Source organism: Phragmites australis, chromosome 1, assembly GCF_958298935.1.
Source record: "Phragmites australis chromosome 1, lpPhrAust1.1, whole genome shotgun sequence".
In the NCBI taxonomy this organism is placed as follows: Eukaryota; Viridiplantae; Streptophyta; class Magnoliopsida; order Poales; family Poaceae; genus Phragmites; species Phragmites australis.
In genome coordinates this window covers 52,202,332-52,229,327 of record NC_084921.1, presented here as the reverse complement: position 1 = coordinate 52,229,327, position 26,996 = coordinate 52,202,332, and the positions used below count along the sequence as shown (strand labels likewise).

Below are 26,996 nucleotides of genomic sequence, written 5' to 3'. Positions count from 1 at the left end.
CCCGGCTTCACAAGAAAGGTGGAGTAGTTACGGAAGTAGATCATAAAACCTGCCGTGACGCGCCCGCCACCGTGCAGAGAGGCAAAGGCGGTGGCCTCTGGGTCAGTCAGCGGGGACGCAAAGAGGTCGAGGCGGCGAGAGGTAATGGTGGAGGTGGAGTCAACAGGATGATGGGGGAGGGGGAGAGATCGAGGATGAACACGGTGAAGGGAGGGGTGCCGGTGAGGGAAAGAGCGCGGAGCTGATGAGCTCTTAGGTAGCAGCTACTCATGACGAATTAGACTGAACAATGACCGAGACAATTAGAATTGGACGGAGTCCTCGAACATTCATGAAAAGAACGTATACTTAATTATTCCTAAGGATAATTAGTCATAATTTATAAATAATAAGATTATTACTAAAATGTCTTATTAAATAGATGGTTGGATTATAATAATAATATTCTTCTCTATTGGTATTATTTTCCGTCGTAAAGGAGTTTTTTTTTTAAAAAAAGTTGGCACAGCTTGAAACGAAAAGCTGATCAGACTTGCCCCATGGTTGAGATTATTGACAGGTGATGTGCCCAAAAGCATATAGACTTAATGCAGTGTGAGGTAAGATTGACAGGAGATAAGCTGGAGAAAGATAATGAGACTGAAACAGCGGCCGACACGAGTGAACGTACGAGGGATGACATGGACTGGCTTCTACGTTTCGACCGGACACATCACAGGGCTGCGATAATCAGAGGAATTTTTAATTCACGTGCGCGCGCAAGCTGCAGAAATAGCAGCTTTTAGACACCTTTGTATTTTTAGAAAAAATTTCCTCCTATAACTTTTTTTAAAAGTTTTTCAGACAACTTGTCTGAACAAATTAACAAGATAACGAGAAAAGTTTTAAGTAAAAGTTTGGAATAAAAGTTAACTTGAAAATTTTGCTTAGAAAAATTTTAAGAAAAAGTTTTTGAAAAAAATAAAAAATAAAAAGCGGACCTCTCGGGAGCCGGCATGAGCAAGGGAACTGGCGCGTGTGAATAAGAATTTTCGGATAATCAGAGAGGCTCAGAAGGTGATTAGGCCTCAAGAGCATAAATTAACATGTGCGTGGCGCGATAAGATGGCAGGATTTGGCAGGTCCATCCAGGATTAGGCGAATGGGGCCCACGCGCATCCATCATCTCCTGCTTTTTTCAATCTTCTGCCACCTGCGAGGTCGTTCGAAAGCCACGGCTCTGCAATTATTTGTGGCGGGAAAGAGAGGAGAGGTCGGAGCAGAGCAGGTAGCGCGACGGCTCGTCGGAGGCAGCGACGGCCTCCACTGTCCACTCCACCCAGCGACAGCGGGCGGTAGAAAAAAGGAACAGCGGAAAGGGAGGAAAAAGGCGTGTGCAACAGTGAGAGAATCCAATTCCAACGGTCCAACCCCCTCTCCCCCTCCCCGTCCGCTTTGTTCCATTCCATTTCCAACTGCTTGCTTGCTTTTTCCACCTGCTGCTTCTCCTTCGTGCCCGGCAGCGGTAGGAGCAGCCGAGGAGGGGAAGGGAGGATCGCCACCGCCGCCCGGCGGATGTCAGATCGGGAGCTCCGCCCGCTGCGCTCGATCAGTATGTCCGCATCCCATTCGCTGCTTGAAATGATCAATGATTCCTCCTCCTCTTCGTTCTGTCAAGTCCCTGCATATTTCTTGGCATATGGTATTTGTTTCAAGTACTAAAAGAGGCTTCTTTTGGTGGTGATCGGTGATCAAAAGAGGATTCTTTGCTTCTTTTCGTACCGTACCGGCTTGTGATCCGAGATCTTGGGTTTTGGACCCGGTCGAGAATAAAGTGGCTAGATCATTGTTGATTAAGAATAGAAAGACTGTGATAATAATAAACTACCAATGGAATATTAGTAAGATGCTTTTTCTACTTTCGTATTCTCTTTTTCACAGAATCTTTATGCTTGCATATGATAGTGGTTTCAGATGCATCTTCAGAGAAGTGGGTATCCCTTTGGCAAATTCAGAAATCAGAAAGCAGATTGATAAAACAAATAGCCTCTGTATCTGGCTAATTCTGATGGAGTTTTGATCGCCAATTGATGCTCTGGATTGCTGAACCTACTGTATGAATTACAGCGATGCCGCCTTCACATTTCAGGAATCACAGGGGACGGGCGATGCCTGTTCAGGTCCGTGGCTTACGGCGCATGCTTAAGGAGTGGAAAACAGTCACCGAGCGAGAGCCTCCAGAAGGAACTGGCTGACGATCTTCGAGCACAAGTGAGTGTACATCACCTGAATTTTTTTTTTACTGAGCACACCACCTGAATTATACACATGCACAGTTATTGTATGTCCATTTTATTTTGTTGTTGAGTTGCTGTTGAACTGTTCCAGGTAGCAGATGAATTTGTCAAGAGAAGAGGAGACACTGAATGGTTTATTCCTTTTTCCATTATTTATCTGATGCATTTGTTTCACTGGAGTACTGGACAAATTTTCTGCAGTAGGAGTAAAGCGGAAAAGAATATGCTTAAAATGGACAGGGTACTTTAGTTGTCAGTTTCTGCACAAAAACTATTCTTTAGGAACAGGTTTACACCTTTTTGTGATAAAAACAAGAAGTAATCATCCTTCCGCTTCAGACATAATAAAAAAAAGATGACCTCGGTCGCATGATCTTTTTCTTTGTTAGGTTCCTTGAAGGAGATTTCGAGAGCTATGTGAGTCAGATGAGAAATCCTTATGTTTGGGGAGGAGAGCCTGAACTTCTCATGTGCTCCCATGTTCTCAGGTAGGTAACTGTCTTCTGCTAAGTATAGCTTTTCTACTTTATAAGCATAACTGTTAGTGAGAAATGTTGCATTGCAGGATGCCCATCACCGTTTACATACATACCAACAGCTCCGATAGCCCCAGGATCGTAGCAGAATATGGTCAGGAATATGGCAAGGACAATCCGATTTGTGTTCTCTACGACGGTTATGGGCACTACAACGCGCTTCAGTCATCTCTTGTAAGAACACAATCAAGACTGTAAGTACAGTACTGTACAAAATCCGACAATAACCAGACCTTGCACTGCTATATTTCAATTTTGGCTTCAGTATTCTCTTTGAGGAACCAATGCCCCCCCTGAAAAATTGCAGGAGACACGTGTAGATAACCGGAGAATGCGTTACCTAAGCTTGTTCTATAGGACAGCTGCACAAGTGTGAGCAACTCAATATTCTCCTACGTGATTTTGCCCGATATGACAAACTATAAAGCACACGTGAGAATCAGCCTGGCTTTGCCTTTCCAGCCTTTGCTTTTCTTCAAGATTGATGTATAAATAAGCTTCAGACACGGTCAGGAAATTAATTGAATGACCTGATACCATATTCAGCTTAACATGTAAAGTTTCTTCCATCATTTTACATAACAGGATGCCTCTAGAGGGGTTAATCTATGCGTATTCATTTGTTCGGTTTGGCATCAGAATTGCTCTAGGACAATATGCATGTCTGGTGCTCATTAATCCTGGTGCCGAGCTATGGACTTGTCAAAGTCTAGTAATCCGCAAAAATGAACTTGGATACAATAAGGGCACACAAGATATTCCTACAATACTTTTATCAATAGCAATCCCATTCACGTTGAAATGGAGGATTTTACACACAAGCCACTGCATCACAGGAATTAAATTATGACAATATATTATCATCTCCCACTCTTCAAGCCTTTTCCACTATCCACAATACAACCAAGAAAGGAGAAGATGAGCAATGGAAGTCACTTGACATGTGAAGCAAAACTTGGGTTCGAGAATCACACCGGTACGACATAAAACCTTGTTCATCTGCTTCTCCAGCCTCAGCTGTTCTGATTGCCTGAGCAACAGCAGTTTGCTTGGTTGTGTTTTAGCTTCTGCATGGATCCATTTTAGCATTGTAAGAGCTTGGTCGTGTTTTAGATCCAACTCTAATTCTCTATAAGTGTTCACAAATATTAGTTCCCGTTTAGAAGTAAGTAGTATAGTCACTGAGTACACCTACACATGTGCCAAAAGTAAACGGGCCCTGGGCCCTGGAGGTGTGCACAAGTGGAAACATGGAAGCTGGCATTTCTTAAACAAGAACTTTGAAATGCTTAAGGCATTGCAGCAAGTGGAGCATACCTCAACTTGGTCCTTTAGCTCTTTGATGTACTCTACAGCAAGATCCAACATGTCTGACGTATTTGTTTGCTGCATATTCAAGAGAAACATTAGCATACCACATCGCCTTTATTAACGAACAATTGTACAAAATCGATTCAGAATAACAGGATCTTATTGCTGCAATGCAGACTTGATTCCGGTTTTTGTGATGCAACGGAAAAGGGGCATTGGAAAAAAGAGGGAATAGCAGGATTGGGTGGGTGATTCCGCAAATTCGTGGCCAAACTGTGTGAAGATATGGAACAAATGCATAATGATGAAATGCATTGCCACAAAGGAGAACAGAGAACTGCTAGGTTCAGTTGTTTAGCGAGTCTTGAGTTTCAGTAATTCCACAATAAAACCTATGGATAGAAACGATTATAGCTATTGCGATTCAACTTAATTTACCTTGTCCATGTTAGGCACAAGATCTTGCAGCTTCTTCAGCCTCTTGCTAATCCTTGTTCTTCTTTCCTAAACGTTCACGAGAAAGAAAAAATGATTCTGTTCAATATCCAACATCAAGATGGCGCACCGTGCATGTATATCAGCATCATACTAGAGCTTCAGCAAACGAGGTGGGGACTGAACTAACCCTCTCAGCGATGCTTCGCGGGTGAGTTGCGCACCCACGCTTTGCACGGGCTCTGCAAGCGATGGAGTCCTGCTGCATCTGCAGGTAATCATCCATGCCGGACATCTCCAACGACGACTTTGACAAGCCAAACTGGATCGCAAGAAAATAACAGATTTCCATCAGCACAAAACCGAACCATCCATGCCGAGGGCAGCAAGGAAGGAACCAAGGGGCATGCACTGACCTGCGAGTCGATGTTACTCAAGCTGGTGACAATGTCGTCGGCAGCGTCCACCTTGGGCTTCTTGCTCGGGGAGGAGAACATGATCGAGTTGGTGTCGTCCCACGAGCTGACCGAGAAGTTCCTGGAGAGGTAGGAGGACTGCGCGCCACCGTCGCTGGAGCTGTTGCATCCACCTGCAACGATGCTCTCGCCGATGTCCGGTATCATCCCCATCTCCGATATCTGCGGCAGGTCCCGCCTCGAGAAGCTCCACTGCGAGCTCAGCTGCCTGCGGTCGTGAGCCAGTGCGGCGCCGGTGCCCGCCTGCGAGTAGCTCCCCATCCCTCTCGTCGCAGCCATGCCTGCCATGCGTGCATGCATGCGTCAGAGAACACACCCATCAGTTCTGCAAGTCACAACCATGGGTTCACTCATTCAGATCACTAGCTACGTAGCTAATGCCTAACCAACACTTCAGACAGGTGTAGCTGACTTGTGCCCACACGTCAGTGACTGTTCCTGGCGATTTTGCTCGAAGCAATTACTATTAACCTGAGCACTTTTGACAGGCTTAGTACGAAGAAGCACGGTGGCCCCACCAGTCAGACAGACAGCCAGTGCTAATCGTGTGGCATGGCAGCACTGCCTCCTACTTGGTACCGCACCGAGGAAAGATTAAGCTGATCTGGCCTACAGCTATCACCCATGATTGGGGTGATTACTAACATGACGGCACCATGCTGTGACCTGTGAGCCTGTGACGAGTGACGTGCGGCGTCCAGGTTCGCTGTAGCAACCAGATGCTCGCCAGTGAAGCGATGGAGCGACCGGGCCAGGAACGGCCGCGTCACGTTAAGTACGTCAGCCAGCAGGTGCAATGCACCTACGCGGCGGAACGAACCTCAGATAGAGAAGACGGCCTTTCAGAAAATCGAGAGAGCAATCAGTGAACGGAGCCAAAACCGTGCGTACATTTGGTCGGTCAGATCCATTGGCCGTTCAGATTCAGTGCATGGGTGCATTTTTTTTTTATTCGGCGCAGGTGCATTGCACTGTCACTGACGCCATTGTTAAAGTATGCTCCTGTGTGTGTGCGCGCCGGGAAAGTCTTGCATAAAATAACGCGTCAATGGGACGATGATGTGCTCCATACTCGATCGATAGGAGTAACCAGCTACGTACGGATGTAGAATGTACTGTATTATTCTACGCCTTCCTGTCACTTGCCGACCACCCAAATCAGCAAGGCCAAGATTTGACCATCATTAAGGGTGTATGTGTTTGCTTGAACAGATTTTGTAGACTTAAGGGTGTATTTGTTTGCTTGAACAGATTTTGTAGACTTAGGGGTGTATTTGTTTGCTTGAACATATTTTTTAGACTTATATCGTACAAACGGACTGATGAGGAACATATTGATTAGAGTAATATGGGTTAAAAAAGAGAGAGTGTAGTTGATTATACCGTCTGAACAAGTTGGGATGATTTTTTTTTATTAAATCTAAGATCATATGAACAAATGTAAAAGATAAAAGTATGTAGTTTAAGATTATTTTATAATACAAATAAATAAATCTATCTATGAGTTATATGAGTGAAAGTAGTAGACTAAATCCACTCAGTCAAGATAATACTGTATATTTATATCCGTTCATACAGACGGAAATAATAGATACAGATAAATAAATATATTTTTTATTAAAATTATACATTTATCAAACTAGACTAATAAGAATTTAGACAACTAAACAGCTCCTAACTAGCTTAGCTCGATAGGAGTTAAAACTAAGTACTCACTCCTTAGATTGTCGAAGAAGGCTCATTATTTTGTTCTGAAAAAATTATTAAAATAATAATTAACTGTTAATTTTTTTAATATATTATCAATTTCTATAAAATCAATATTATATTAAAAATATTTTAAAATATAAATCTATTGAAATAAAATTTGTATACTAAATATATATTAATTTAACTAATTATCGTTTAAAACTTATTAACTTTAACTATTACAAAACAAAATAGGTCTACGATTTTTGAACGAGGAAGTAGTCAGATTCAACGTAGGCGTACTAGCAGAGGGTGATTAAGTAGAAAACGACGGCCGAGAGGTACGCCAGAAAGCCAAGCCGGAACAGGCGGGCGGTGCTCGTGGACCACGCGGAACGGGCAAACCCGGCGGCGACGCGTACGTGCACGCAGCCCCGCCACGGGTTCGCGCAACCAAGCGATGATGAGAGACGGTGCGTACCGTGCGGGTCGGCCATGAGGCCGGAGAGCAGCCCGGCGGGGGAGCTGCTGTGTCTGAAGAGCGGGGAGACCCCCGGGCCCCCGTGCTGGCCCACCTGCGATGCCGGATGCTGCTGCTGCTGCGGCGGCGGCGGCACGCGGATCTCGCCGGAGCCGCCGTACGCCCGCTCGAGCGTGGGGCGGCCGCCGTCCGTCCGGCAGCTGGATTCGCAGGAGGTGAGCCCGGAGGACTCGCCGGAGAAGAACCGGCTCACGGGCGGCGGCGGGGGCTCGCCACGGGTGACGGAAGCGGCGATGGCGGCGAGGAGCGAGCCCGGGGCGGAGCCGTAGCGCGCCAGCCCCTGCCCTGGCGGCGGCATCGTCCCGTACGGCGGCGTCAGGCGGTTCATGGCTGCTGCTGCGCGCGAGCGTGTGAATTTGCTGGTGGTGCCTGGTGCGGGGTGTGGTCTGTTGGTGGCTGCTGCCTTTTAGCGGGGTTCCATTCCAGGCAGAGGCAGGGGGGATGGTGGATGGATGCACGCACCGTGGTGGGACGGGACCCGCTCTTGCCGGAGGAGTTGTATAGTGCTGGTACAGGTGGACGGAGACCGGGGCGCCAAGTCACGGCGGCCATGTGCGCGCGTTCACAAGCTCTCCGAACGCACGCACCCTATAAGACTAATCTATGTCGTCATTGATCTAGCTACTGTTATATATAACTGTGAGTAAAGAATAGGATATATGATATGCACCTGAGAAATTTTTTCTGTGAGATTAAATCTCATAAATTTTTCTTCCCCTTCGCAAACCACACTCACGGCAACAGCGACGGATCCATCGGCAGGGCAGGAGGCTTAGAGCCCTCTACCCCTCGTACCAGAGATGAAAATAGTACAAAAATCATTAAAAAAAAGTCTAAATTATTTTCAGTTTTATATTTTCTCTTAGAAATGAATTCGGTAATGATAATATCAGAAACGAATATATTATTGATAATACGAGAAAATTATAAACAGTGTTTTCAGGATAGAAACTATCGGTCGGAAATCGATAAAATAAATCTAAAAGCATCGAACCATAGCAGATGAACTTTCCATGACAAATATAATACTAAAATGGCTAAAAATAAGTACTAGCAGCTTAACAAGGCAACAGATGCATCATCATAGATACTAACAAAGCAATTAACAATTATGACTTCATGGTTTATGCATAGATTGAATAATATATCCTTTAAGTCACTAAAAGACAAGAGTTATGCCTCTACCATGAATCCAAAAATCATCACAAAAGAATGAAACCTTAGACCTTGACTGTCGATCGAGATGGCTAGCAGAAGACTCAAAGAAGTGTGGAATATGGGCTAAGTAGTTGAACTTGGCCGCTTGGGTTTGAGCCCTTGTGTGTTGACACTTACAATTGACATATTTGGGTTGGGAATAAATAGTAATTATTGGCTGTAATTTTCATCCTTAAACAAAAATAAAAATAAAAAATGATCAGAAGAGTCCCAAATCAGTTCTGTTATTATTTTCGTGAATTTTTATCCTTTTCGTTTTCATTTCCTCATAATATAGTTTCCAGATGCTTCGAGTGGAAGACTTAAAAACGAGCTTCAGTAAAACGGGAATTACTGTTTTCATTTTCATCCTTACCTAGCACACTTGAGAGCTCTTAATAATTTTTTGGCATAGAAGGGGAAGAAAAAGAAAGAGAAGAAGAACAATGAAGAAAAGAAAAAAAAAAAGAAAGGGAGGACGAAGAAGACATTAATCCTCTTCTAATTTTTAGTTCCGGATCTGCATGTCAACTCATATCTTTGCATGCACCCTAGACCTATCCCGTACATATGCGTTCTTGAAGAGGTCGACGAAGTCATCCAGGTTCCGCCGGCGACAGGTACGTCGCAGTATCATTATAGCTTACGTGGCAGCAACCGGATAATATCCGTTGTTAATCCATATTTGTGCCACCCCTCGCGTCACGATAGGGTTTGGTAACCGGACCGCTGTACTGTCGAGTCATCTCGGATACTATCCTTAAGTTATTCTAGTGACATCTCGGATACTATCTTTAAGTTTTTCTAGTGTTAAGTCTCAATCGTTGAGCTCTGATTGAATCTGCCACAGGTTCGCGTGCACGTTCAAACAGGCAAACACAAAGCCAGCGGTCTTTCATGCATCGCTCCGGTGATGATTCCTCCGATCAATGGCAGCAGCACGCGACGCTCCGGCCTCCGGGTAGGTGCCGTCATCCGAAAGGTTTAAAGCCCTGCCTCTCTTCGTGGCTTCTACGGGCGGCGCGTAGATCCAGCTCCGGCCGGCGGCCAGCGTAGATCCAGCTCCGGCCGGCGGCCACGGAGGACCGCGGGCACGGAGACCCTTTCCGCTTATCAGTGTTATCTGAAAATTTATGTTTAAATTTATTTGTTGAATTGGACATTCTGAATTCGAATCGGATTTCGACATCCGTATCAGATTCTGAGTTATATTTCGTATATCTAATTTTTTTTTTAAGAAAATCGAACACTTAAGTCCGAATCAAAATCGGATACTGTAACCGTGTTCAGGAAACACTGCCGCTCCCACGTGAGGAGGGAAGTACGCGGCTGCCTCGGAGGCAGAGGCAGCTGGAGCTCATGGCCACTGGCCTTGTTTTACAGGGTGGCTTGCATCTGTTGTTAACCAATAGACAGGCTCGATCTAATCATAGATTATTACTGCAGGATAAGGAGAGCCGCCATAACGTGCGTGCATGGGCTGGGGTGCCCTGGATTGGCAAGTACTCCACTGCTAGTTGGCCTGGATCGCTGCTGCTCGGCATGGAGCCCTAGCCAAGAGGGAAGGAAAGCCACCTGTTTGGCTTACAGGGAACTCCAGCTCCAGCGCAACTGGCGGCTCGCATCCCCAACTGGGGAACAGTATTGATTATCATAATCGGACTCATAACAAATAACGGCCTTGATCGTGATGCTTGCAACTTCCAATAAAGTCGTTTAGCACCCCAAATTGGCACGGAGGCTAGCTTGTTACGGTCTTAAATATTACTACCTCCATTTCAATTTATTTGTCACGGGTTTTACTGTAGCAACTTTAATCCTATTAAAAAATTATAGATACTTAAAACTTTTATATTATTAGATTTATTATGAAACAAACTTTACTAAGTTATTGTATACTTTCAAGTACCTATAAATTCTTTGTAGAGAGAAAAAAAATACGTAGCCAAATTTGCTACAGTAACAGTGAAAAATAAATTGAAATGGATGGAGTAGCTTGCGAGACAAGTGCAGCAGCACTCGCTGAATCCAACGAGCTGGCAAGCGCAGCGCTCGCTGAATCCAACGAGCTGGCAAGCGCAGCGCTCTGCTGTGCGGCTTCGCCATGGCGCAACCGCGCTGCCTGCATGAGCCAGCGGACGTCCGGAGGCGCGGCGGCCCAACTGGTTGCGCTAGATGGTCGGAGCTCGGAACCTGAATTTTGTCGACTTCAAAACTTGTAACCACAGAAGAGGGAATATGCTAACTCAAAGCACGGCCGACTTCTAGTTCAAACCTGACACTACTAGTTCGTTTGCTGAAACTTGTTTTCTTTTTCTTCCTGAGAGGAGAGGAAAGTCAACTCAGCTTTAGAAGTCTTCCGTGCCGACTTGGATAGTTGGACCATGTCTTCGCTGAGGTGACTTGGATCGTTTCAACTCCGCCGTTCTGCGGCTTGGCCTTGCAGCCTCTGAGAAAGGTCCTTTCAGTGGATTGGTAGTCTTCCGAGAAAGGTTTGAGAATTTTTTTATTTTTTTATTTTTTATCATTAATATTTAAATAAATAGATCTCTAATACTAATATTTGTATAAATAGTTGTCTACCTTCCTCTAAAAGGGTTGTAGCACTTTCAGAGGACGGTAAGGATGCCATGGTGGTAGCGTCACCCCTTACTGCCCTCTCGGAGTGAGGGTAGAGCTTACTCTCGAGTGTCGTCGAGCAGCGCCCCTTATCGTTCTCTGAGAGAGCGGTTAGCCTTTGCCGCACTCCCAGGAGCGGTTACCCCCATGGCTTGGAAATTTAAATTTTTAATTTAATTTTTGTATATGTTAATTTCAAAAATAATGGACATTCATTAGGTGAAAAATGTTAGTTGTGTAAAAAGTAGTCAAAACAGTATCACGGATGTCGGAGGGTGAACTCCTCAAGCAGGGATTCGGAGGGACCCCTTTGAGATTCGGTCGGGGGATGATTCTGAATCTGTTTTGCGGGTGAAATAAATGTGCGTAAATGCGACGGCAGGTAGGATGGAATGGAAGGATCGTATGCAGGATGCAATAAATGCACTGAAGGTTTTTAGACAGGTTCGGGCCGCACTGAGCGTAATACCCTACTCTTGTGTGTATGTTATAAATGCTCTGAGAATGTCTCTCAGAGATGTTGCTGGTTACAAGAATATTTGTCTATCCTAGAGCTTCGGGCTCTTTGTTCTTCGGTGATCTCAGCTTCTGTGCTTGTATTGGACCTCTGTCTTCTTCCTCGGCTTCCTTCTTGTCTCCCCAATCCGCCTTCTCCGGGGAGCTCACCCTGCCTTAAATACTCACCGGCGATGGCGTGCTCAGAAAGGAAGGGCACGAGTTCTAAGGCACCATAAATGGAAAGCAACCATCATGGGCTACTGCGCGAAGTGACGGGGAGGGTTGAAAACGCGCCCCCGTCTGGTCTCGTTCGTCATGATGCCGTTCTGCAACGGGCGCCGCGAAGAGGGCCCACCGGGCAGCCACCGAGCAGCCCGGCGTGCCCGTTCGGTCAGAGCGGGTCTGACATAGCAGGGCGGCAGGCAGGGCGCTTTGGGCCTCGCGATGTTATCCCGAGGCGCGCCGGATGACGCGGGATGGGACTCGTGCATTAAATGTTCCCAAGGGACTGACACCGAACGTGGCAGGAACAGTCGGAAGTGATATGCCACGCGCCCTCTTAAATGCGGCATCGAGCCTTTCACTGGTTGACACCTCACCGCTGGACCTCTGTGGGGGCCACCGGCAAAGGACTTCTTAGGCCGTCGGGGAACCGAGTGCTCGGGGCTGTGAACGGTGACCCCCGAGCACTCTCTCCCGGATATGCCCTTTCTTGATCCTTGGGGAACTGAGTGCTCGAGGACCACTGCTCACGGCCCCGAGCACTCTCTCCCTGAATTGGCTGTTCGGGTCCTCGGGGAACCGAGTGCTCGGGAGCCACTGTTCACGACCCCGAGCATTCTCTCCCGGAACTGACTTCCTTGGGTCCTCGGGGGACTCGGGTGCTCGGGGTCGCAGCCCCGAGCACCCCCTTCCCAGTACTCGGCTTTTCTGGTCATCGGGGGACTTGAGTGCTCGGGGGCCAATGTTCACGGCCCCGAGTACTCTCTTCCCGAAACTTGATCTTCTTGGGTCATCAGGGAACTCGGGTACTCAGGAACCACTGTTCATGGCCCCGAGCACCCTCTCCCGGGACTTAGTTTTCTCGTACCTCGCGGAGGTGATCCCTGCGGGAGGGCGTCACATGGCAAACTGCTGATCTGGCCTCGGGACTCGGGAACCCCTGGTTCCTGTGTCACCGACAACAGAGTAGTTACTTTTTAGAAATTTTGGATCGATGTAAAATTGTCGATATTTATTTATTTATTTGATGTAAAATTGTATGAGTAATTTTTTAGTGACGTAATGTTGGGAGGATACAAAATCTAATCTTTGAATAATTGTAGTTGTGAAGCACTATTAGTATAATACCCGACACGGAGGTTACATATGCTGACAAATATTATATGACACATGAGGCTTGTCGTTGTTGCGTGAATGGACCTTAACCATAAATACATGATGACAACAAATGTTGGTATGTACGGTACGTCTAAAGACTAACCTAATAGCGTACCGTTGCTAATCCTAACATGCATTAATGAGTAAAAATATGTCGGATTACACTAGATGCTCTCTACTAAGTGCACCTAAGACATTTGCCCTTTCTTAGAGTATCGGGGCACCTGTCTTAGCGCGACGAGCCCTCTCTCACTTCCTTGCCCTCTTTGCTTCGTGTGCTTGAGCCGCGACGAGCTCCTCTGCTGCCTTCCTCATGTGCTCATCCTCCTACCGCTTCAGCTGTAGTTTCTCTTGCTGTTGCTTGTACTCTCGATGTTCATTTGCTTCCTTCCTCAACCGCATCCTCATGTCGACCCACCGCTTCTGATCTTCATTTTGCTCCATATGAAGCCATTCCATAAAGTCACAGATAGGTGGAGTAGATTGGACAAATGAAACAAGAAGTGAGATTAGTAAAACAATGTATGAAATTGAGTGATCTATATCGCTATACCGATGGGTACTCATATGGTCTATGTTGAGGCTTGTCATGTTGGTAGTTGACAAACATGAAGAAGTATAGGCAATAAGTGTAGGAGATATCCTAGGACTCGCGAAGCTTACAAAGGTCGTCACAAAAGCACATTGCTGGTTTGACCCCCAGAGAGATGAAAATCCCTCAATGTTTCTTAGGTGGGTTTGGTGGAGCTGAAAAAGACATTACAGTTAAGAGAGCTGAGGAAGGAATTCTCTATCAGTTAATGAGGGTGTGGTTATTTATGGTGGCTAGAGACTGGTGCATGGACTGAGTGCATAGGCTTGGCTGAGGGCTGGACCATATGATTTCTTATGAAAGATGGAAAAATTGTGGCATTGATGCTAAGCGGAGATTCCATATGGTAGGATAGAGGTGTTATCATTTAATTTATGACTAAAGCTCTGCGTGTGGTCACTTCATGTCTATAGCCTGCGTCGGGATAGATGTGTTATCATTTCATGGTTAAAACGGAGTCGTGTGGTTACTTTGTGTCTAAAGCCAGACTCACGACAGAAATATTATCATTTCATGCTTGAAGCTCTGTCGTATGGTCACTTCGTGTATAAGTAGTATTCCAAGTAATGCCTTTTATATATTGGATAGAATTGTGCTTGGATAGTATGTTAATATAATAAACGTACCATCACATTGATTAGACATAAAATTTATAAATAGTTTATAACATAGTACGTTAATATAAGACAGTAACCATATACCTATAGAACTGAACTAATGAAATAGAAATATAAACAAAAGAAATAGTTGGAGTTGGCATTTGCACAGTTCTTAGTGGGTAGATGTTTAATACCTAGATCATATCAAGATGGCAGAGGAAAGTGGTGACGTAAATTAGCAGAATAATGTCAGCTATGCCAGTCAATACTATCAGGGTAAGATAGTTGTCGTCTCCGAGGTGGTGATGCGAAGTTGTAAGGATGGGTACCATCAAATCCACCATCATTTTTAGGGTCATCAATGTCCTCCGGAGATGGAGGCCTTGGAGGGAGGGGTCATTGTGGTATAAAATCATTGTCGTCGTCGTCGTTATCTTGAGCTATCACGGTAATAGCACATCCTATTTTCATGTCGATTGTACGACATCTCGATGTGGTGCGTGAACGTCCTGTTGCAGTGTTTCTTGAACCTTCTCTTGTATTACTGCTGGAACATGGAGACATTGGGGGTATAAAATCATCATCCTCATCGTCCTTGTCAATTTGTGGGTGAGTAGTAGAGGACACCCCTATACCCCTTAGGTTCGCTGAACGTCGTTGTCTTCTATGCAAACCGGGCATCACACCCCTGCCAAAGAGCATATACAGTACCAAGAAGTTTGTCTTTTCTTTATTGATCAATTGTGCGTCTTCCGTGAATGCCTAATGCATAAGAAGAGCATTAGAATCAATAGAAAAAAGATAAGTATTATGACCAAATAGAATATGATGAACCTGAATGTGGGATGCATATTGGTCAGACAACATCACTATTGCTCTTTGCCTGCTAGAGAAACCTAGCACAGAAGAATGGTCTACCAGTTTGCACACCCTGAGATACGTTTGATGCTACTCGTGCAAGAGACATGTTGGAGCGGAGCGGTTAACACAAAATAGAAGGGTCTTGCATGTAATTTAGCCACGGCTTGGATTAGGTTGTTCTCCTTGAAGTGATCATCCTTCCCTTTACGCACCTGTAAGGAGGCGTTAAGTGCTATATGGATCATTGTAAGTGTCTATGGAAAGCCTATACTCGAAGATCTCGGAATAGATTTATTGATCCTTGACTGCAACGTTATGGCTCTGCACCAAAGCACGAGTCCCAGATTATTTAAGAAATATTAAACAAGTATTAACTATCATAATTAATATGTAACAAAGCTTAATAAATAACTAACAAATAAGTTAAAAATAATTCATCCCTGAAGATTCAGAATTTATTGTAATTGGCTGTGACTGCATGATTTTGGATGCCCCTTTGCTTGGAGAATAGATTTTGCATGGATGTAGAAGTAGCATCTATCCCTTTGATCTTAATCCAAAGTGAAAGCCTGTTTTAAGCATTCATCCTAAAGCAAGAAATCCTTGTACGTTGAACAATTCATACAATCACATGGTTGATACTAGAGCTACAATTAATGTTAGTCCTAGAGATAATGATGATACAACCCCAGTCTATGCCAGTCCTCAAGGTGCTCGTGCTACCACATTAATCATAAGAGGATAATACCACAAGCATTGGCGTGCCTAAAGTATGAGTCAGGATAGAGGTGTTGTTATTTCATCGTTTGGTCAAAAGCCTACCCCAAACTTCGACATCAAAGCAGAGGACGAGGAATGGGTCAACCTGTTGAAGAAATGCAACTAGCGTGCGGTCACGTGGGATTAAAAAAAATGCAATAATGACATGGTAAGTAGTACATAGAAAATAGACACGTCCGAATATATAAGACTAGTTCGCGAATCGAAGATGCATCATAAAACAAACATGTAAGTTGCAATAGCAAAGGTAAAATCCTACTGCTGTCACCCTCGCTATCATCGGCCATTCCCACCATCATGATCCCGTAGCCACTGCTGCTGGTTCGCCCTCACGTGGCCTCTAGAGTAGGTCAGGGCGTCCGGTGGACTAACCTGCCTGGTAGGTCTAGTAGCGATCATAGGTGTCGAGGCATTCTCCTGGGTCTGCTGCATCGGTAGTGGAGCACTGAGCAACTGGGACCGCATGATGACGTCGTAGTCCGGTGTAGCCCCGAAGAAGTCCCTCACGAGATCGAACAGGGGGTCTGACCCAGGCTGAGCCTCGTGACTCGGGTATGACGACTGCGATGGTGCCACTGTCGTCCATGTATAATCACTTGAGGGGCATGCGAATGGATGAATTTATTAGATATGGTAAATGTGCAAATGAATGTATTAATATAAAATGCAATGCTGTACTTGTATGGTATACATGTGCAGCAGTAGACAGCCAGGCATGAGTGTCGAACAGTGGACGTGTGAACGTCGAGGTGCAGATGAAGATGTTCTGGCTTCATCACCGTAGTAACCTACAGAATATATTAGATATACTATTGAATATATTGAATGCGGCAGTATATTGGCGCCTATTATCTGAGAGGCCTGCGAATGGTGAAGGTGTCTGCACTGGCCATGTTTAGGTGTCAGCGTCGATAAGTATGTAGGTGCACATAATATATTTTTTGAATTTAATGCATCAATAACAAAAGAATATTGCTAACTGCCGTGCGTATGAAAAATGCGTACCTGTTGTGTCCGGCCCGGGAGGTTGTGGTTGAGGTGGCGGTGTGGATGTCGATTCCGGTTGAGGTCGTTGCACATCAGATCTCCTGGACGACTCTGCGTGGATCCCACTTGACCTGGAAGGAGTATCGGCGACGTCTGCGGTGGATCGGTATGAGGTAAGCTTCAGGGCCCGTGTGGTCTTGTCGAAAACCTGCTTGACAAATCCAGCTACATCTGTCGCACTAAGCTGCATCCCTTACCTGAGACGCTCCATGGTTTCAGCCGCGTCTCTATGGATATCGTATATGATATTGGTCTATTGAAATAAACATGAAATGGAAATTTCAGTTTATAGTGGTTCTTATGGGATTATATGATAAATAAATGAGACGTTAATTAAACATACTGCTAATGCATCATCCTCGTCCCAATGGCCCGGGTAGGCCTTTGTTGTCGAAGCGACGTGCTTCCGGACAGTATCTAGGGTGTAGGTGACCTGTGTACGTGTACGTGGGATATACCATCGCAGGTACTCCTTGAAGCTTGGATCGGCGAAAGGATGAGGCTCCTCGATAATATCCTTAAGGGCATTGGCTCATATCGAGACGTATGATGCCAAGCGATCTGCACAGAGGTTGCCATCCGGTTGGCCCTTACGTGTATACCTGCAAGTCAACCACATTAGATAGACTATAAATGAGATGAATACAACGAATTATATATTTGATTTAGTTATTTGTGAATGTGGCTCAAAACCGTGTGAACGTTGATGAGAGGGAATGCCTGGAAGCGTCTGAACTGCCTCATCATGTGGTGGGATGAGTACTCTTCGACGTAGATGTCAAAGGCGAGTGGCTTCTTCGTAAGGCAGTAGTCCTCATCGCGATTGCACAACAAAGACATACTAAAAGGGGCATGGGCTTGTATAAGGATCATGGGGCTGGAAATAACTCCTCTAGAATCTATAGTTTTGTGATAAAATTAGTGCTAAATCTGGAGTTTTGTGAAATTGTTGCTTAGATATGTAGTTTTATGATAATTTTGCTAAAGATCTGTATTTTGCAATAAAATTAGCATTAAATCTATAGTTTTGTGAAACTATTGCTTAAATCTGTAGTTTGCGATACTTTTGTCAAAGTATCTGTAGTTTACGAAATTTTCTCAAAAAGAATTTTCTATCTGTGATCCTTCCTCTAGATTTAATTGGTACTGGATTTCATCTCAAGGGAAATATGGTGGAATTCTTAGTGGTGTAAATCCTGATGATTTTTAAGTCGAGAATGCAGAATATGGGAAGTTTATTTTAAAACTGACTTTATTTGATAAAAAGTTTAAAAAAAGTTTGATTTTTATGAATGTCTATGGGCCTACTCATGATCAGTCTAAGATGGAGTTTCTTAGTGAATTCTCTAACTTATGTTCCTCATCTCCAGATCCTTTATTACTTGGAGGTGATTTCAGCATTAGTAGGTGCACTTCTGAAAAGAACATCCCCGCTTGTTTGAATAGACCGTCTTCTTTGTTTAATAACATTATCCATTTCCAAAAGTTGAAAGAGATTTATATGAATAGAGATAAATTTACTTAGACCAATAACAGATGTTCTCCTACTTTGGAAAAAGTTAGACAGAGTCCTGATGAATAATAAGTGGGAAATTTTTTATCCTCTTGTTACTGTCCAAAAGATAACTAGAGAAAAATCTAATCACAACGTACTTCTTCTCTCCTCTAACATTGGCCAAACGATCAATAAAGCATAGTTCCATTTTGAACTGTCCTAGTTTGATAATAATCAATTCAAATATGAGGTTTAGAAGATCTGGGAACAAAAAGTTACTGGAAATAATATTTTAGATGTGGTCATTACCAAGTTAAGAAAGCTAAGAAACCATCTTAAAGGTTGGGGTGTTTAAAATGCGAAAATAGGAAGAGAAGAATTTTGATCAGGGAAGAGCTTTCCCAATTTGAATTAATGGAAGAAGAGGGTGCTCTTGATGAGCAAAAGGCCCTTAATAAGTTACAAATTTTGAATGATTTACAACAAATATTAATGGAGGATGAGCTTTATTAGTTCAAAAAATCCCATACTACTTGGCTTTTAAAAGGTGACAATAACAAAATTCTTTCATAGTGTTGCAAATGGAAGAAAAAGGAAAAATACTATTTTTTTCCCTAACCCATGACGGGACAAAAATTCTTGGGGATGAGAATCTTCTTATTCATGCTACCAATTATTATAAAAATTTATTTGGCTTGGAAAAAAGTAATCATGTTATTTTTAATAGTTTGGTCTGATCAAGAAAAGCTTAATGACAATGATATTAATGATCTTGATAGGCCTTTTGATGAGGTTGAAATAAGGCATGCTCCTTTTCATATGGAACCCAATATAGCTGCTGGCCCTAATAGTTTTCTAGTTGAGTTGTTCAATTTTGTTGGGAGATCATTAAGAAAGATTTTTTTTGCTCATTTTTGGAAAAATCCATGAAGGGGAGGTTGATATTAGCAGGCTAAATTATGGGGTGATTACCTTATTACCTAAAGTGCCTGATGCTGAGAGAATTCAACAATATAGATCTATTTTCTTGATTAACTGCTCCTACAAATGGATTACTAAAGTGTTAACCCTTCGCATCGAGTCCTATATGGAGAAGCTCATAAATAAGTGTTAAAATGATTTTATCAAAAAAGGAATATTATGGATGGGGTGCTTTCCTTACATGAGTTGCTGCATGAAACAAAAAGGAAACACCAATTTCGTGTTATTTTGAAACTTGATTTTGAGAAGGCTTATGATAAGGTCAGCTGGGATTTTCTTTTTCATTGTTTGAATATGGGAGGTTTTAGTGAAAAATGGAAGAGCTGGATTAAAAACGTGGTTCAGGGTGGAACCTTAAGTGTTCAACTAAATAACCAAATAGGTTCTTATTTCACTAGTCATAAGGATGTGAAACAAGAAGATCATTTGTCCCCCTTTTATTCAATTTAGCTACAGATTGCCTTGCTAAAATGATTCATCTTGCCCAATCTAGAGGTGATATTATTGGTTTAGCTTCTCATTTGTTTGATGGGGACATTGCAATTTTGCAATTTGCAGAAGACATGATCCGGTGTATCCATCATGATTTAAATAGAGCAAACAACCTCAAACTACTATTATACTTCTATAAGTTGATGTCTGATTGAAGATCAATTTTCAAAAATGTGAAATAATATGTTTGGGGGGTGACATTATTGTTGCTAAGTATGCGGACCTCTTTCATTGTTAGATTGGGCATTTTCCTATTAAATACTTAGGGGTGCCTGTCAGCCCTAATGGACATCTCTCTGATTGGGTCTCAGTTGAGGATAATACTCTAAAAAAGCTTGATGCTTAGAAAGGAGGATTTTTTTTTGTCCATTGGGGTAGAGTTACCCTGATTAATGCTTGAGAGGAACCGTCCAAATAATATTCTAATTAATCATTAGGAAGATCATTATTCATAATCACAACCTCGACGATTAATCAGAATACCATCTTGGTAGTCCCAACACGTGTTTTGTGTCCAAGATCGAAACACATGCCATTTCAACATAAGCAATCATGACCAAGCTTAATAAAGAGCGAGTAATTAAATCATATTACAAGTTCTTAACCATTACAAATTTAATAATTTACAACAAAAGGGATCTAGGAGGATACTAAAACTGATCAACTCCTAGCCAAAAGTGAAACTACGCAGCAGAAACAAAAACTAAAGACAACAAAAGGTGAGTGAAGTCATATGCTCTTAGGCTTCACCCCAAAAGTGCAACCTCTGAGTAGTTGCCTACTCATTCTCGTCGCTAGCATCGACGGGCGTGAAATAGCCAAACATCGCCTCTTTCTCACTTGCAATACCTATAGAGCAGTTGAGTACGAAGGTACTCGCAAGACTTAATTTATATAGAGTACATATAAATAACCCGACTCCAAGGATTTTGCATTAGTCCATTAGCAAGGAAAAAGGACACAAGTTAAGTAAAACATATGCGCCGGCAATCTAGGCATATATGTGTGAGTATCTAAATATAACCAACAACAAAACAAAAATACCATGCAATAACCAACTGTACATAAAAGTAACCTGAACCATCATGAACATATATGTAACACGAACCATCTCCACCATGACCAACATATCCAATCACAAACCACAACTCGTGACTCTACGATGGTGCGCATGGACAGAAGGCATGCTCATCACCGAGAGCGCGGTAGTTTGAACTGTTTCCTGTATGGGGATACTCCTTTACCCACATGACACGAGGACCATTCGGTTTGTGCCACCTGCTAAAGTATACACAAGGGGTACTCGTGATAATCTTTCCCAATGAGTCCGAACCATTTGGATCGTGCATCGCTTAATGTGGGAATATTAAGAACTACTCCCAAAGCTAACTAGATACCCCTATAAGCCCACCCGCTCACATCGTCAATGTTCAAGCCCAAATAATCACAGCTACAAGGGTATTCAGCTCGCCTTACCATTAGATCATCATGTGGTGAGTACGGTAAGTGCTAAAGCCAACGATGGCCAACGGTCAGTGCTTAAATGATGCAAAGCGATCTATGGTGTCTGAGTTTCTTTCCTGAACTGCCTTGAGGACTCCTCCTGAGCAGAAAACACCCATAACACCGCCCACATCTCACCTCATACTCACCACTCATCCAACCCTGTCAACATCATAAAGGTATTTGTAAACCATAAGTAAGCCCTATGCTCGCGAATAACGGTATCACCGTCACTCGACTTCTACCGAGGACCTATGCATTACTAAGCATGTCGAACAACTCTTAAGCTAGACATTAACAACATTATCGAGGTGACAAAGATGAGAATAATCAACAACTCAAGGTAGAATATATGCAATTCAACATAGGTTCTACCCAAATAAGCCCGACACTTGACTCGCTAAACATGCGACATACATAACCATAATTTATCAATTTTAGACTCCATTCAATTGAAAAAAAAAGTGCAATATTTTTAGATGCTTGCCTTGCTGCTCTGTCGGTTACCTGATACTACCTGCATTGAACTTACAGAAGTGCGGTAGACCGGCGTCGTCTTTGCTTGCTTCAACTGTCGGATCGACATTGTCTAAAAGAAACACGGGTGCAATGCATAAATAAACGAACAATGCAAAAATGATGCAATATGCATGCTCAAGTAATAGTAGAGTGCTACGACTCGAAAACATCTGCAAATGATCGCTAAAGGATTAGGGTATTGAAGTTTAAAACCCCGAATAAGCTAACCTAACCTCACCTTAGCCTTCATAGGCTAGCGGTTAGATCAGCCTTGGGGTGGCGGTCAGACCGACAGCTAGCAAAGAGTTTTAGCCTCTGGCGGTCTGACCGTAGGCATGGTGACGATCAAACAGCCCATGTCGGTATATTCGGAACCAGGGGTCCCTGAGTCCCGAGACCGGGCCGGCCATCCGCCACATGTCACCATCCCGCAAGGTCCACCCTGCAAGATAAGAAGAAGCTAAGTCCCGGAAGAAGGTACTTGGGGCCGCCGCCTCTGGTTCCCGAGCACCCCAGTTCCCCGATGATCCGCAGAACCCAAATACCGGGAAGGAAGTGCTCGGAAAGGTTCTCACTTACCCCCGAGTACTGTAGTCCCCCGATGATCCAAAACACCGCTCGGGAGAGAGTGCTCGGGGCTGCACGTGGCAGCCCCCGAGGACTCGGTTCCCCGAAGGTCTCACCCAAGTGCTCGGGAGAGAGTGCTCGGGGCTGCACGTGGCAGCCCCCGAGGACTCGGTTCCCCGAAGGTCTCACCTAAGCGCTCGGGAGAGAGTGCTCGGGGCTGCACGTGGCAGCCCCCGAGGACTCGGTTCCCCGAAGGTCTCACCTAAGTGCTCGGGAGAGAGTGCTCGGGGCTGCACGTGGCAGCCCCCGAGGACTCGGTTCCCCGAAGGTCTCACCTAAGTGCTCGGGGCTGCACGTGGCAGCCCCCGAGGACTCGGTTCCCCGAAGGTCTCACCCAAGTACTCGGGAGAGAGTGCTCGGGGCTGCACGTGGCAGCCCCCGAGGACTCGGTTCCCCGAAGGCCTCACCGGAGTGCTCGGGAGAGAGTGCTCGGGGCTGCACGTGGCAGCCCCCGAGGACTCGGTTCCCCGAAGGTTCGCGCAAGATCGTCTGACGACCCAAGGGGTCCCATCGTCGAGGTGTCAGCCAGTCAAAGGCCCAATGCCGCATTTAATAAGCACGCGCGGCCTGACATCCTGACATCCTGACATTCTCAGCAGCCCACGCCCTAGTGTGAGACCCTGCCATGCACTGGCGAGGGGGCGTGGGTCCATTTAATGCACGGGTCCCGTCCCGTTTCATCCGGGTGCCTCGGGATAACGTTGCCAGAATCGAAGCGCTCCGCCTGCCACCCTGCTCTGGCAGAAGAACAAGACAGGGTGGGCGCACCGGGCACCTCTGAGGCTGCCCGGTAGGCCCCCTTAATGGCGCCGGTGGGCATCCACAGTGGCGGGTGGTCGGATGCGCGCCGCATTTTTTCACCGCCACTGTCACTTCGCCAAGACGGAATAATGACGCCTTTCTCCGTGGCGCCTTGGCATTCGCGCCCCCTCTTTCCCATTCTGGATAAGTCGAGGTTGGCGCGCCTATAAAAGGAAAGGATGGAGAACTCAAGAAAGGAGGAAGCTCTCTGGAGACAGACCGAAGAACAAGGTAAACAAGGCAAAAAAGCCCGACAACGCCCACGCTCGAACCAGCTCAAGCCGAGCTAGAACACGAGAGCATCAAGCTCTCTGTAAACGGCTCTCCCCTGTAACCAGATACATCCTTGAAGAATTCCCTTCAAGGATAAATATAGCACTCACACAGGAGTAGGGTGTTACGCCTCCGTGCGGCCCGAACCTGTCTAAACCCCGGTGCACCCATCTTTCTCGCACTAGGACGATCATTTCCCACCAGCCACTGCATTTATTTCCGTTCCCGCTTATTTCCCAAACAAGCTTGTCCAGGATCATCCCCCGGCCGAATCTCTAAAAAGGGGTCTCTCGGGATCCCTGCGACAGGAGTTCATCCTCCGACAGCCCACCAATAGTTAGACCGGTCTAAGTGGCGGTCAGACTCCTGTATAAGTTTTTAACTTGGAATCTCCAGTCTCCAACTGGCGGTCAGACTGGCCCTAGCGGCGATCAGACTGCCAGACCTTGCCGACAACACCTTTGCGGGGTCGCCAGTGAGGATTCCGACATGATCTTTGACAACGAAGGGTATCAAAATGCTCAATGGGACTAGTGAAGTGTTTCTAAAGTGATTTGGACATCATTCACCGAGCTAAACAGAAAATACCCCATGGATTAGATCTTGGCTAGGTTAAACTTGGGCCTAAATGACACGATGGTCGAATTGAGCTAAAAAACAATGGTGAAACGGTAGGGGATAGCTCACCTCAGCTTATGAAAGCTTTCTATTGGATTGGAATGTTTCGGGAGGCTCCAATTCGCGGATCGGCTCCTAGAATGGTGGTGAAGCTTGTGGTCGATGAACGGATCTCCGGCGAGAGAGAAGAGGGGGAAAACATAGGAAAGTCCTCTGGGAAGCTCGTGGGAGTTCCCACCTCCGATCTCTGGTAAAAGGAAGTGATGATGATTATGCATGCCTAATTATGTAATTAGAATTTTAAGACGTGACAATGCTAGTCTCTCAAATGTCCCCATTTCTATATATCTCCTGCCTAAAACTACTTTGGAACATATTGATATGGCCAGAAGAAGTTTTTTGGGCAAGGGGAGGGACTAAAAGGAGGTATCGTTTGATTGCTTGGGATAAATTTTGCAGACCCAAATCGAAGGGGGGGTTTGGGCATCAAAGATTTAAGTAAAATGAATCTTGCTTTGTTATGCAAATGGTGGTGAAAACTTGAAAATGAGGAAGGTGTGTGGTAGGAGATTGTAAAAAAGAAATATCTTTTCAGTTCCTCCATTGCTTTAGTTAAGCATAGATTTGATGATTCACCTTGTTGGGCTAACTTATTAAAAGTCAAACAGTTATATCTCTAAGGGAGAAAATGTATTGTTGGTAATGGAAGGGGTACCAGATTCTTGGAAGACACTTGATTCAGAAGAGGCCTTTGGCTAATCTTTTTCCCACTCTCTACAATATATGTACAAATTAAAATGTTTGTGTGTATGATTTTGGTATGAATCAATATGACATTCCCTTTAGAAGATGGTTAACTGATGATTTGCTTAATCAATGGGAAATGATTAGGGTTGGATGTCCCAGATTAGTGTCTAACTCTGATGATGTGATTCTCTGGAGTTTAAATAGCTATGGCAGATATACTATTAAATCGTTGTATCATTGGTTGATGAGAGACCCTCTCAACCAATCTTACAAGCACATTTGGAAAGCTAAAATCCCTACCAAGATAAAAAAAAAAAAGTATTCTCTGGCTTCTTGAACAACAAGCAATTCTTACTAAAAATAACATGCTTAAGAGGAATTGGGTTAGTTATGGTAAATGTTTTTTTTTTGCACACAGCCTAAAAGCTGTAGACATCTCTTTTTTCTTTATCATGTTACTAAAGTGGTATGTGGCTTGATTGCCCTTTGGATTGGCGGTAACACTATTCCAAGCTCTATCAATCAATATTATAATTGGATTGATTCTTTTGTGAAGGCTGATAAAAGTCTTCACACGATACGACTTACTGTTATTTGCCGGGCTATTTGGAAAGCCAGGAACAAAATATGCTTTGAGAAGAGACTTATTTGGCATCCTAGTGATGTAATTTTCAAGCTTGCTCTTAGTTGATTCTGTGGGCAGAATTACTCAAGGAGATGAGCAAAGATGAGCTGATTCACGGTGCACAAAACTTACTGCAGTCCATGTCCCAAGTGCTGGCTCAACATCAACCCCCTGCTGGTCGCCTAGTGCAGTTACCGGAGGAAGATCAATTGGATGCTGATCAGGAAGATGATGAAGAGGGAAACTGGAGAACTGTGGGTTGCTTTCCAAATTTCTCCTGGGGATCTTTTGGTATTTGCTGGATGGTTTTGAGAAACTTGTAGCGTCTCTTACCTTTTGTCTGGTCTCGGTTATGTACTGTCCTGTTTCTTCCTACCTGTCTAGGATAATAGCTCTATGCTCCCGGTACTCTGCATGCCTATCCACTTGTGTTAGTGTAAGTCCGTACTGAAGTGAATTTCGTTAAAATCTTTAATGGAAATAGGGTTTCCCCGAGTTCGGAAAACATCTCCGATGTCGTAATCTAGTGAGACTCCTCGTAAACCATCTCCATCGGCATCAGGCTGGCCAGTTAATTTGAGGGTTCTGTTATATGTTCATACAAGAACGCTAGCTACCCAACATGCCTGTCTGGGACTCTCCCGTGAAACTTGGAACTTGTCTTTGAGAAAAAGAAGGCTTAAAGTCGCTTCTCTTTCCTACTAAAACGACAAGCAAACCAGTGCTCCAAACATGTCCATCCATCCATTTCATGAACTATAATGACAGGGCCACAAACGAGTAGGTGACGTTGATGTAGCCTGTGCTGTGCAGCCATGCTATGCATACGCCGTTATTCGAAAGTTACCAACCAAGAGGCTCCGATCGACCTAGCTAGCCATACCATGCACACAATGCAAGGCCCTGAAAATAATATTCCCTCCGTAAACTTTTATAAGACATATTTTTATTTGAAGAAGTTTGACTAACAATTTTATCGTAATATTTACTAATTGGAGCCGAATTGCACGCTTAAGAGCAAGAGTTACCCTGAATATCGAGTACAGGTGCGTGGCCGGTTAGCGCCTAGGCCTGTCATCTGTGCACCGTTTGGTTACCACTGCTGCGTGATGGGACTGGAGCAGATCTCATGGCAAGTGCTACGTGTCAAGTGGCAACTGCAGTGAGAGAATAGTTGTCGCAACATCAAACAAAAAGCATGCTAAATCAAATCATTCTAGTCTCTTGTTTCTGAAAAAATATTATTGTCTCTTGTGTGGTATGTGAATGGAAGAAGCAGGGTGCTGGAAGCCCATTGTGCTTTCTTCCAACAAAAATGATGGATCTCTGCAATCTTTACAAAAGAATGCATGAGATTTGCCCATGACCCACCAACTGATTGGCCCTCAAACAATCGAAAAGAGAGTCAACTAGCTAGTGGCCAAGAAAACAGCACGACAAGCTTTCGATACAGAAACTAAGAAAAGATTAATCCGAGG

General features: G+C 44.4%; 2 protein-coding genes across 6 annotated transcripts; one reads left to right on the top strand and one right to left on the bottom strand.

Moving 5' to 3' along the window:
* The first annotated feature begins 1,222 nt into the window (after positions 1-1,222).
* On the top strand, positions 1,223-4,320 carry LOC133926723 (OVARIAN TUMOR DOMAIN-containing deubiquitinating enzyme 4-like). Of its 3 annotated transcripts, none has more exons than XM_062372769.1 (6): positions 1,223-1,591; positions 2,129-2,250; positions 2,368-2,408; positions 2,666-2,764; positions 2,842-2,986; positions 3,120-3,363. In XM_062372769.1, exons 1-6 carry the CDS (start codon positions 1,555-1,557, stop codon positions 3,186-3,188), a joined length of 513 nt encoding a protein of 170 aa, XP_062228753.1. In that variant the 5' UTR covers positions 1,223-1,554; the 3' UTR covers positions 3,189-3,363. The 3 variants fall into 3 exon arrangements, with proteins under 3 accessions (XP_062228753.1, XP_062228770.1, XP_062228762.1); XM_062372786.1 differs by lacking the exon at positions 3,120-3,363 and adding an exon at positions 4,300-4,320 and having other exon boundaries at positions 1,224-1,591; XM_062372778.1 differs by having other exon boundaries at positions 1,226-1,591; positions 2,842-3,006.
* LOC133926708 (transcription factor bHLH128-like) lies at positions 3,643-7,883 on the bottom strand. Of its 3 annotated transcripts, none has more exons than XM_062372737.1 (6): positions 7,205-7,883; positions 4,975-5,315; positions 4,749-4,880; positions 4,562-4,627; positions 4,130-4,198; positions 3,643-3,941 (listed from the first exon to the last, which is right to left on the bottom strand). In XM_062372737.1, exons 1-6 carry the CDS (start codon positions 7,590-7,592, stop codon positions 3,873-3,875), a joined length of 1,065 nt encoding a protein of 354 aa, XP_062228721.1. In that variant the 5' UTR covers positions 7,593-7,883; the 3' UTR covers positions 3,643-3,872. The 3 variants fall into 3 exon arrangements, with proteins under 3 accessions (XP_062228721.1, XP_062228731.1, XP_062228740.1); XM_062372747.1 differs by having other exon boundaries at positions 3,643-3,879; positions 7,205-7,876; XM_062372756.1 differs by lacking the exon at positions 3,643-3,941 and having other exon boundaries at positions 4,130-4,461; positions 4,516-4,627; positions 7,205-7,882.
* Positions 7,884-26,996: the final 19,113 nt, after the last annotated feature.

Coding starts and splice junctions, on each gene's coding strand:
- LOC133926723 (XM_062372769.1), top strand. CDS start 1,555: ATGTCAGATCGGGAGCTCCGCCCGCTGCGCTCGATCA. Junction 1,592..2,128: donor CCGCCCGCTGCGCTCGATCA/GTATGTCCGCAT, acceptor TTCACATTTCAG/GAATCACAGGGGACGGGCGA. Junction 2,409..2,665: donor AGAAGAGGAGACACTGAATG/GTTTATTCCTTT, acceptor TTTCTTTGTTAG/GTTCCTTGAAGGAGATTTCG.
- LOC133926708 (XM_062372737.1), bottom strand. CDS start 7,592: ATGAACCGCCTGACGCCGCCGTACGGGACGATGCCGCCGCCAGGGCAG. Junction 4,881..4,974: donor TGAGTAACATCGACTCGCAG/GTCAGTGCATGC, acceptor CTTGCGATCCAG/TTTGGCTTGTCAAAGTCGTC. Junction 4,628..4,748: donor CGCGAAGCATCGCTGAGAGG/GTTAGTTCAGTC, acceptor GTGAACGTTTAG/GAAAGAAGAACAAGGATTAG.